The sequence below is a fragment of the Myotis myotis genome, unplaced genomic scaffold, assembly GCF_014108235.1.
Source record: "Myotis myotis isolate mMyoMyo1 unplaced genomic scaffold, mMyoMyo1.p scaffold_m19_p_13, whole genome shotgun sequence".
NCBI classification, from domain to species: Eukaryota; Metazoa; Chordata; class Mammalia; order Chiroptera; family Vespertilionidae; genus Myotis; species Myotis myotis.
The window spans coordinates 2,037,196-2,049,254 of record NW_023416317.1 but is presented as its reverse complement, the minus strand read 5'-3'; the positions used below and the strand labels follow the sequence as shown (position 1 = coordinate 2,049,254).

The following is a 12,059-nucleotide window of genomic DNA, read 5'->3' as shown; positions in this document are numbered from 1 at the left end:
GTGACACTACAGCTAATAATAAATTTTACCATTTAGACGTAGCCGTAATAGGGTAGACAGTGTCAATAAAAGTGTGGAGCAGAGATGATCCCTGTCTTTTAAGTAACGCCTTCTAATCACACACCGGAAATGCCACGTGAAATACCTAATAGCTCTTACAACATATAGACACACAACCGAGTGTCCACAGCGATGCAGCCTGCTGTCTACACACAGGCAGGTCTATGCAGAATTAATTGCAGGGGTAGACATTAAAAAATTCTTCTAATGCTTCCACAGCCTACAAAAAAAAGATTACATTTCATTTGCATTTCTGACTAAACCTGTTTGCTAAAAAAAAAAAAAAAAAAAAAAAAAAAGTGCATTCAAATGTTATTTGCTTCTTTTAGAGCAAACTGGTGGCATTGGGCCTGTTGTCTTTGGCAAACTTGTCTAACCTTTTCTATCTAATATGTTATAGATCACTAGAGGGCACTGTGGTATTTAGGCCACTCTGACCTCTTTGAGAAGTTGTTAAGGTCTTGAACTCCTGAACAACATCAGAAATGTGAGAGACTTTTTAAGGGGAAAAAAGTTTTTTGGTAACACCCAATTTTTATTTTTCTAAAAATGACTCAAAAATGCATGATACGTGGAAAAGTCAAATTCATAACAATATTAAGCTCATTTTGTAATGGGCAGGCTTGTCACCTGGGATGGGGACACACTGTGGGCTGGGATTCAGTTTGCAGACACCACGGTATAGACGGCCTGGCCTCTGCACGGCTCCCTCTCCTGCACTAACCAGGGGTCATTTCAATGCAGAACATCCAGGCGTGCAAACTGAGAGCCACAAATGGGTCTGAAACAATTTATGATATCCGGCCTCTTTCGACATGTATTAGCATATACCTGGTTTCTTTAACATACACTTTGTTTTTCCAAAACCACAAACAGAGTTGCTGGAATTTCATGTGGAAGTGCTTAAGGGGCTGAAAGTTAACACCTTTGTGATCCTCCCAGCCTCACAGTGGCTGTTAAACAAAAGCCTCTTTGTCCAGGCTTTCTTGAGATGTTTTCTTAACATGTTCCAAGTAGTTTTAGGCAGGGAACTAAAGTAAACAAGATGTTACCATGATAAAAACACTTGTGAAAACATTACAGAAAGCACTTAGTAGTTTCTTTCACATAAAACTCTTCACAGTTTCGAGAAGTAAAATTCACAGAAAAAAAAATTGTTTAGAGCAAATCAGCAATGAAATGTCTTCTCCTGTCTATAAGCCTGGCCTTTTCCAAAGGGTCAAAGTTTCAGCCCTGGGCACTTTCTCCCAACATTTCTTTCCCTGCCGGCCATGCCCATTAGAGCACGTATAAAATTCATTTTGGCTTCAATAAGTAATATACATCTCACTAATATTCAAATAATTTCTTGTTTTGCATGGTGTTTTTTTTCCCCCAGGAGAAAAAAACAAAAAATGGAAACAACAACAAAATAACCACCAAAAATTTCTTTCAAATAGATACTAAGCAAGGATACAAATTACACTTTTATTAGATGTTATACAAGTGATCATCTAAAAGAAAATCTAGGGAAAAGGGAATATTTCCCCCAAGCACTTAAGGGTACCTGGTATTTGAGCAACTAGGGTCTGCACCTGATTTTACATTCTAAGTGGGAAACAGGAAAATGTGGTTATGATTTAACTTCAAATTTACTCTCTACCTTGCCAAATAGGAGTCCCTTTTTAAAAAGAAAAAGGGGAGAATTATAAATCCATGTTTTCACTGGTAAAGATTGTGTTCGACCTGGTTTGAAAGAAAAATACTGATCCCAGTGGCAGCAAGGGCGGCCAGGAGCCCCGCCCCCCCGCCCCGCCCCCACAGGCCTGTTTTGTTTTTCTGTGTCTGCGGATGCCCAGCACGCAGGCTGCGCTTTCACCAGCCTTAGCAGCGCACCTGCTGGTGCAGTCACTCCTCACAAATACGACAGTCACATGGGAACTCATGGTTGATAGATTTTTCAAAATCAACACTAAAACTGTAACTTGTTTTGAGAAAAAACAGGGAAATAAGTGCGTTCAACAGAGGGGTGTCTGCAGATTCTGATAAAGTGGCCTGGGAGCCGGGGGACCGGTGGTGAGATGAGCAGTGTTTATCTTGGAAATCCAGGCCCTGTGGTGGACCTCGCCTTGGGAATAAACACTGCAGAATGGTCACAGAAAGTGTCAAATCTCGGCTTTTTATTTACCAACAGTTACAATACTGCTTTCTCAGGAGGGACAAAGAATATCATCTTTAGACCCGTGAGTCCCCAGGCCCCTCCCTTAACCCCTCTCTCAGTTCACAGTGGCATTTTATTGTCAGATGGGATTTTTGTCCTGAACCGCTGATCCTGGCCTCTCTAGAAGTTACATGGTAGCACCCTAGCAACAGACCAGAAAACAGTTACCCATCAAAGTCACTTTCCCCCACATGGGACTCAGAAAGCGGGAGCCCAGCCCGCGGCAGCTGCTGGTGCAGGAAGTAACGGCAACACACGCATGGACACCCCAAACAGGAATAAACTGTGAATTCAAACGAAAATAACACTGGGCAGCAATGGCCAAGGAACTGCAAAAAGATTTCTCAGCTAAAAATGTGATGATACCAAAAATTTCACCCTGTGTCAGAGGTCAGCAATCTGGTCCCAGGGACACAGCCACCCTCACTCACGTGTGGTCCTACGGCTGCTGCTGCACCACATGGCGGGGGAGTCATGACAGAGACTCTCAGTTGCTGTCTGATCCTTACAGAGAACGCTGGCCGTTCCCGCCCTGCGACCACATTCAGCCATGTGGGGTTCTTACCAGAAATGTATGATTAACAGTTACTAGGAAGAGGCTTTTCTGCCACTTCAAGGCTATGCATCGTCACAACCCCTTCCCTGGGTGTAGGTCAGACATGAGTGGATATTGTAAATGATCTCTCCTTAAAAAATACTTAATTAGGTAAGTAAGAAGAGAAGTACTAATATTCTTTAAAAGTGCCTAGTATGGGCCAGGCTCTTTCCATGACAGACGTCTAATTCTAACAGCCCTCAGAGGGCTTCCTGCTGCCATCTTCCCAAACTACAGGCGCTGACACCTAGGCCGGAGATGTTATGTAACCAGCACAAAGAACACAATCGCACTAACAGTAAGTGCCTGCACTACCCAATCGGCCTTTCTTCAAAGCTTCTTTATGTAAGGAGAAAGCATACAGTTAATCAAATGCACTGCTCAAGCCTTAAGTAGAAGGCATATAGTTAATAAAATCACTGCTTCCAAGCAGGTGGTACCGTGCAGTTAAGAGCAAATGCTATGAAGCCAGAATGCCTGGGGCTGGATCTTGACACCCCCTGTTATTAGCTGTGTGACTTAAGGTCTACCTGTCGGCTGACAGTAATACTTCAATCGTATCACTGTAAGGTGTGTGTGAGGGTTAAGTGAGTTATAATATGTAAAGCACTTGGGATTGTGCCTGTTGCACAGTTCAGGGCTCTTTAATTATGAACTCTTGCCAGGGGAGTGTAAGATTAGGAGATCAGAATACACTAGTAGGTGAAGAAAACCTGTGAAGCAACATCTACATCCAGGTCAGAGCAAGGATGCCCGTTGTTGAGCAAGAGTGCCTGGGAGAGTCCAAGCACCACGAGTACCAATTTGCTGAGGCCACAGAAAACACAACGAAGAAAGGTAGAGCATGGACCAGGATGTGCCCAGGAAAGACGTGCTTTCAGTCTATGGATCTGGCAGTCTGAGAAGAACTGCCTGAAACATCACTCCCAGTGGCCATGGCTCCAGGACGCATCCTTGAGGAGGCACGCGTTTGTCTGAACCACAGCTGGGTGGCTCAGTCCGTTCACTGGGCAGAAAAGTTGGCTTCCTGACAGCCACCGCGCTCCCTCAGCCTGCACCGAGATGTGGGGAGAGGGATCTGCAGAAGACTATTTTCCACTGCATCGGGCAGGAGACCGAAACCTGAAGACAACACTGAATTTCCAAGAGCTAACATCACGCTGTCGAAGAAAATTAAAATCCTGCATTTGTCATACGTGGCTGACCAGCAGGTCACTCAGGAAAGCACGAGAGAATGCACTGAGCTCTGAAGTTTTCCTCCCTGAGCATGTCCTCTCCCCGCACTGGTTCACAACCCTCGCCGTTGTTCCCTCTCCCCCGACCTGCAGTGCACCCTGCAGTGGACCCTGCAGTGCGCGGGGTGGGCAGGGCTGGCTCTCACTGTGACTGGCTCTGAGCAGTGCGCGGCTCACTCTGAGCTATGACAGTCTCCCAGGACTTTTTCTGGGAAAGAGATGCCTCTGGGATTGATGAACCTGTGACCTGTCCATCTGTCTTCTTTAGCCGGTTCCACTTGGAAAGAATGAAGGCAGCACAAAAGAAAACAGAGCTAAGAGACAAAGAACGGAAAAGGGGAATGACCTTGCTTAGGCATCTGGGCGCAGCCATCCTGGAAGCGGCTCTAAACCACTGGGCTTCCTAGTTACGGAGATCAATTATCACCTAGAATCTCCGGCTACTTCTTTGGCGTAAGCCAATTTAAGTTGAAGGTCTACAGCTTCCAAACGAAAGTCCTCTGACAAAAGTCAGTCAATACATAAGGACTAGAAAGTAAGCTAAAGCTGCAGGTTGGTGGTGGGCTTTCCAATTCCACTGAGCAAACATGAACTGAGCCCAGCATGTCCCACCTAAAACTACCGGATCTGACAGCAGGCTTCTTATACAAGAGCCAGGCTCGGAGCACCGTGAAAAAAGGGTGGTTTTGTTTTTGTTTTTAAGGAATCAAGTCTAGGCCTCAATCCTAATGATCTTCTGATTCATTTCTTTAGTACCAGATGTGGTTTAAAATGGTGCTGTCTCCTCGTGGAGGTGTCCTTTTGCATATACACATACATATACATATGTGTGTGTGCATGTGCATCCCCTAATTGTCAGCTCACATAATAAATGACCTACGATTTGCAGATTAGGGTGGAAATACGTTTGGCTAATTAACAAAATGCTTTAAATGGGTCAAACTGGAAAACTACCCGTTTTCCTGTGACTTTAAAATTGAAACATGTCACCAAACGTATTGACAGCAATTTTATAGTTCTGAAGACTTTATACAAATAAATCCTGGTTTTGGATGTTCAGTGGTCTTTCTATAGATGAGTGAAATCAGCACCAAGATGGAACTTAAAAGTGGTTTCTAGAAAGACCTTTTCCTCTTAATACCTAAATAGGAATTGGCAAATGATCAGGAAATAACAATACAAAGATTCTATAATGAGTGATTCATAAGAGAACAAAGCCCAATAGCACTAACTTGAATCATAATAATTGCAAAGTGCTGTTGCTTAATTTAAAATATCACTGATCTTGACTTGATATTCAGAAACAACTGTAGGCATCTCTTCCTAAAAAACTGTGAGTACTTCTATTTTCAATGAACACATAGTGCTGTTAAAGTGAAATATTAAAGCTGGGAAGCGATGAAATAAACCCATAGATTTCCACTCATGAATCGAAACATGATATTCACCAAAATGTCTTGCAGGTAACACTAGCTCTACCTCTAAGGTGGCTTTAGTACTACATTTGTACCCAAGTCCATAAAGACAGATAGATTGTCCTAACAATATGAAGTCCGCACAGGAGCAGACAGATACCTCCACGTCAATTAGCCTGACTATTTCCTGAGGCACGAATGAGAGGGAAAAGCCCGAAGAGAAGGCCCTCTCACACTCCCTTTGTAACCATCACGCACCCAGACCTAGAGGAGTCACATCCGTGCATATATTTGATTATTCCGTGGTATAGAAATATATTAAACATACTGCATTAACTTTCAGTCTACATATCAATGACTCAACGATATCATCGATATACTTACAAGATGTCAATCATGTAGGGCAGGTAAGGGAAATATTAAGTTGCAGTGCAAAGCATCTCACTTCAGGTAGACACATCGATAACTTCCAGAGGTACTTGACATGTGTTACAGGTTCAAACAAGATAACCCAAATTTTAGTCATACTTCAATTGTAGAAACTAAAGTTACTGCACTCTCCACACAAAGACAAGGATGGGAACACAAGTCAACAGCAATATAGAAAGATAAGAATCAAGCTGTCAGCATTTCCTCAGCAGCCACTGTTTATGTTTATAAAGTCATTTGTATGGAAACACAGAAAAGGCCCAATCAACAAGCTGCCGTTGGCCAGTAACTGGCACCAATTTTAGAAAAGTCGGCTAATGAGCAGTCATTGATTTGTTGTGTAGAGACATGAATAAAAGTGAAAACTAACTGCAAGTTTAATATTGGGAGAACGTTTTTTTTAATCACTTTCATTCTGGAAAAAAAAAGGGGTGAACACAGGCTCTTACTAATAAGTGCGTCACACGGCCCTTGGCGGGTGCACCCCGTGCTCTCGACAGGCAGGCCTCCCTCCACGTCATAACCATTCCCGACGGTGTGCCCGGCCTTGAGATGTCAGTCCCTCCCAAAGCAGTCGTGTGACACCCTCCAGCACACAGGCATTTGATGAGGAAAAGCATGGATGGGGAGGGGATGGCTACGAAAAGAAGCAAGCAACGTAGAACCACTCTTACTTTAGAAACGATGGGAAATCTTCGCACACTGCTTCACAGCCTGGCCACTTGCACACACCGTGTCCATAGAGCGGATGGCTATGGGCGTGCTCCTCGTGGGGCAAACTGAAAGAAAACACACAGGGGCTCAGAGAAGGAGCCTGCTGCCAGGGACCACCCCGCCACGGAACCCACAGAGGCCCAAAGCCAACAGGAACGACTCTGAGCGCCCTTTCCCCAGGAATTTCACTCATTAACTCTGCACTGTTACTTAAAAGCAAGAGTTAAATGCCCAAGTGCCAACGGTGCGATGTTAGAAACGTGCCACCGTGCAGGAAAAGTGTCTGACAGGCTTTGATTAGATGCAAAGCTCTCTGCTCAGACTGCGAAGGATTCTTTAAGGAGCTAGAACTTATCTTTTAATCTGCACAATGAAATTGCAAAATCTGTACTTAATTTTGATTCTCTTACTGTTTTTTACCCAGATTATACATTTTTCTCTTCCCTTCCACCATAAATTACTTTACCATAATTCACACAATCTTTTCACAAGTTAATTTTGTCAAACAATAGTGCAATTAAATAATTGAGAATAATAAAATACTTCAGAAAGACAAACATATCCAAGTAATTAGCTTAAAAGAAAAAAAAAGCTAATAATGGCAAGAAGATCATATCCCTGAAATTGCTGACCCAAGTGTGAGAGAAAACTTGGCAAGAACAAGAAAGCGGTAAGCCCACGGTGGGGTTCCGATGGATCCGACGATCTGGCCCATGGACCAGTCATGGGACCCGGCCGCGTGCACTCGGGGAAGCAGAGCTGTGCACTCGCTGATGAACCACATTCTCAAGGATTTTCTCTCTTAGGTTCTGCAGCTAGACTTCTTTCAGACAAAGTATTTTTACAGTTGTTTCCATAACCTTTTTCCATCAAATAGAAATATAAAACTAACACTGAAAGTTGTGTTTTGTGCACAAGCACATTCTCTTCACGGAACGGGCTATTTTGCAACTTTTTCCACTGCCTCTTCCTGACTTTTAACTTCAAGCACGGGGAATTATCACACACACACACACTCACACACACACACACTCACACACACACACTCACACACACACACACACACACTCACACACACACACATGCACTCACGCACTCCTGTGCACACACAGGAGTCTTGTATTTTATTTTATTCTTTAAAGTTTTTTTCTAGAGAGAGGAGAAGGGAGAGAAAGAGAAACATCAATGTGAGAACGCTGATTGGTTACCTTCCTTACGTGCCCCGACCCGGGATCTAACCCAAAGCTTATGTGCCCCAGCGGGGAATCAAGCCCAAAGCCCTGTGGTACACGGGACGATGCTCCAACTCACGGAGCCACACCGGCCAGGTCATGAGTCTTGTATTTCATATCACCACTAGGAAGTGTATTAATGTTTTATTGATTCACATTCATGCAGCAGACATACACAAATGCCACTTGTCCCTTACTTGTAATTACTCCACAGTGAACATCAAAAATAAACACACTTACGTAGCTGTAAAAAAGAAGGATCTTTTACCCTTTGAGACAGCATGGAGGGATCAGGAGAGTATTATGCTAAGCGAAATAAGCCAGTCAGAGAAAGATGAGAATCACGTGATCTCACATATATGTGGAATTTACTGAACAAAATAAACTGACTAAAAAAAGAGATCCAGAGACATAGAAACATGGAACAGACTGACGAATTTCAGCGGGAAGAACTTACATGCATATATGCATTGCCCATGAACAGACAATAGTGTGGTGAAGGCCTGAGGAGGAGGTGGGATCAGGGTAGAGGGGGTCAATGGGAAAAAAGGGGAACATCTGTAATACTTTCAACAATAAAGATAAACTTTTTAAAAACCATGAATATGAAACACACACATACACAGAATGACACCTTAACAAAGATCAATAGATCTCCCTATGGCTTTTGAATGATTTTGCTGGAAATCTAATATGATTTGAAAATAATAATAAGCTATTTTGCCTTAAAATAGAAAATAAGCCTGGAAACAACAACAACACACCCAACCCTGTACAAAACTAACTTATGAGAGCACTGAGGGTGTCCCTCACAGAGACAAGAATAACACAGTAAACTAAGATGGCCAGAGCGAGATTTATGAAAAAGCCCAAGGGCAGAAGGGTAAAATTCCACTGGACTGAAGGAAAGAACTGCTATTATCTATGTTTTCCTTCATATTTTTTTAAAGGAGTAAATAGATGCAACCATTTTAGATGATGGATACTAATAAAACTTATTATGATAATCACTTTATCATCTATGTACGCAAGTTGTTATGGTGTACAACTTATACAATGCTGTATATCAATTATATCTCAATAAAACTAGAAAAGTAGGTGACACAACATAGAATTTAAAGAAATTGACAATATTTGAAATTAAAGAATCCTTCTAACTACTAGAATTCTTGAAAGGAAATCATTTAAAAAAATGTTATTACAAATAGCTTAAAAAGAAAAGAAAAATCTTAACCATAATAACTTTTTTCCTTACCAATTTTATTAAGATTATTAAGGTATTTTCATAATGTTAACAGTTAATATATGTTAATTGCAGAAAACTTGGAAAATGTTGAAAATAAAAAAATTATACTTATACACATACATATTTTTGACAAATTAAAGCATGAAGTTTATATCATTCTTTTCTAGCCAATGTAATTTTGTAAATAAGTCCTCATGGTATCAACCAGTCTTCAAGTACCTTACTTACTAATGTGTAAAGACTCTAGTCGCATGCCAAAATTTATCTAACCTTCTTCTTCTGCTTTGGACATTGAGATTCCTTTCCTGTTTCCTTAATTTATGAATAATGTCAGAAATAAATTTTACCAGGCTAAACATCCAAGTATATAACTGATTTTTACCAGAAGGTACATTCAGAGAAATGGGATCACTCAGTTAACAAATACTAAGGTTTAAAATTTACTATGAATATTCTGTCAAGCTGCTCTTGAGAAATGCTACATGCCAACTCCATTCTCAGCCATTACACATATTTTTGTGTGATTCTTTAAACTGGAAACCTGAAACCTCAACTAGAGTAAGGATATAAAATTAATATCAATACAGGCATACCTCGAGATATTGTGGGTTCGGTTCCAGATGACTGCAATAAAGCGAATATGGCAATAAAGTGAGTCACGCATTATTTTGGTTTCCCAGTGTATATATAAAAAGTTATGTTTACACTATTCTATGGTCTATTAAGTATGCAATCGCATTATGTCTAAAAAACCAATGCACTTACCTTAATTAAAAAGACTTTCATGCTAAAATCTGCTACCCACTATCTGAGCCTTCAAGGAGTGATCACCTCTGTGGCAGGGTTCCACAAAACCTTCACATTGTAAGACAACAACTCCAACAAAGGAGTATCTACGAAGTGCAACAAAATGAGGGATTCATGTAGCTAAACACTGCAAATGCTGATTCTACTGTGCTTTCTGGGTTCAGCTGAGTGTTCTGAAGATAATCTGATGAAAGAGAATGCTACCCATTCGGTAGAGGAGCTTATGGCTACAAGAAGATGTGCATGATTTCACGTGGTGCTTGCGCCCCCCCCCCCCCCCGCCTGGGTTTTGGTTAACGTATCTGTGGAGGCGCCATGGCTCGAATAAAAGCTGCTGTGCACTAAGAATTTATTTTTCGTTCAACCCGGTCAGGACGGACAGGTGACAACTGACTGAGGCCTCGGAGGGACAACCAGTGACCCCTGAAGTCCAGAGAGAGCCAACTCCTCACACGCAGAGTCCCACACTCAGAGTCCGCTTAAAAAACATGCCTCTGCGTAAAACTATGTTCTTATCATGAAAAGATTATCTGCTCTTATTTTTTTTTTAAGTTCATATGACACTGCAGGCTCCCGACGGAGCACATGCCTCTCCCCAGCCCAGCAGCTGCCCGCATGGCCTGCTCATGCATCCCTAGTCTACCAAGTGGAAGAAACACTCACACTACTGTCGCTTGCTTCTCCCTGTTAATATACCACTGGATACTTTTAAATACACAATTGTCTGAAATGAAGTGCTCGGCTTTGGAAACAAGAGGAACAGGCTGGCAGGGGACCTGGCAGAACCTCTGGAGAAAGATTCTGTAATAACTGCCGCCCTTGGGGCGGGGCTGGGAGGCAGGTGGTCATTTTTGGTTTCCGGTGAAGTTGTTATCTTGTGTGCTGCAGGAATTGTTTGCTGTGCAATGGTAACTTCTCATATATAAACACGCCCACAAGAAGAGTCAGTGCTCTGCCCTCGGCCCCTGGGCCTCTGGCCCCTCCTGTCTGAAGCCCCGTCAGCCCACCAGCCGGACTGAGTCCGTCTCAGGAGAGTGGGACTAACACTCAAGTTCGGACTGCCTTTGGGGACTTGCCGGAAAGGACAAGGAGGGAACTTCAAAAACAAGGGAAAGAAGGTTTTTACCCTGAACTGATTAGGAGATTTATAGAATGAAACATGGTGGGAAAATGACCACGTGGGATCCAACGGTCAAATAACTCCTGTGAGCCAATCACATAACTAAACGGTTCAAGGACCACTCTCGGGGGCGGGGGCGCTTTGCAGCTGCCTGGGCCAGGGACAAGTAAAGACGTCCCGGCTCTGAAGGAATGAAACTTGTTGGCCCCAAGTTAAACTTTTTAAAATTGAGATTCAGTTGCTTAGTAAAGTGTCTCTCACTGTAAACTCCTGGGCTGGAAATTCCTAGGGACAAGGGTTGGGTCTAATTCATCTCCACACGCTCAGTACCTCCCACAGAACACAGGCCAGGAAGTGTTAGATGGACTCATGAATGGACAGACAGGACATAATGACATCATTCTATTTAATTTCTATACACTGAGCTGTGCATCCTCATTTTTTGGAAGGTAGAGACCTGTGTTAGTATCATTCATGCTATTAAAGGTAATGACCAGAATGACGCCCATGTATTGGAGAAAACAGCATTCTGGCACTTTCGATTGATTTTATTGTGAACATATCAAATACAAATAGTATGCAATCAGAAAAACCAGCTGATTTAACACTGTCTTGATAATCCTTGACATGCAAAAATTAAGGATGATTTTAGCAAAATAATAGTGATAGCATTTCAGATTAGAAAGAGCCGGCTTGCCAAGGAAAGGGTGATTACACATAAATATGTAACAACAATTCCTGATGTTACACAATAGTAAATACAGTATGTTGTCATGTCATTTCCTATGACATTTACTTAAGAATTGTTTCTAGACATAGAAGCATGGAACAGACGGACAAATCTCAGAGGGAATGTGGGGTGTGGAGGGGGTGATGAACCTGGGAACTTATATGCATATAAGTAATGACTCATGGACACAGACAATGTAGTGGTGAAGGCCTGGGGGACGGGTGTGGGGTCAAGGGGTCAAGGGGGGAGGAACACAAACAAAGGAAACATCTGTAA

General features: G+C 42.4%; 1 protein-coding gene across 20 annotated transcripts in view; it reads right to left on the bottom strand.

The window, feature by feature from the left end:
• The window catches only part of FOXP1 (forkhead box P1), a 569,896-nt gene that overhangs the window by 45,003 nt on the left and 512,834 nt on the right, over positions 1–12,059 (bottom strand). For 19 of the 20 annotated variants that reach the window (XR_004971439.1, XM_036331568.1, XM_036331569.1 and 16 more), the window contains one exon: positions 6,609–6,713. The exons of the other annotated variant lie outside the window; for it this stretch is intronic. Coding sequence is in view for 18 of the 19 variants with exons in the window: in XM_036331568.1 (XP_036187461.1) it covers positions 6,609–6,713 (105 nt within the window). In the remaining variant the exon portion in view is untranslated. The remainder of the gene's footprint in view (positions 1–6,608; positions 6,714–12,059) is intronic. 20 annotated transcript variants of the gene reach the window in all.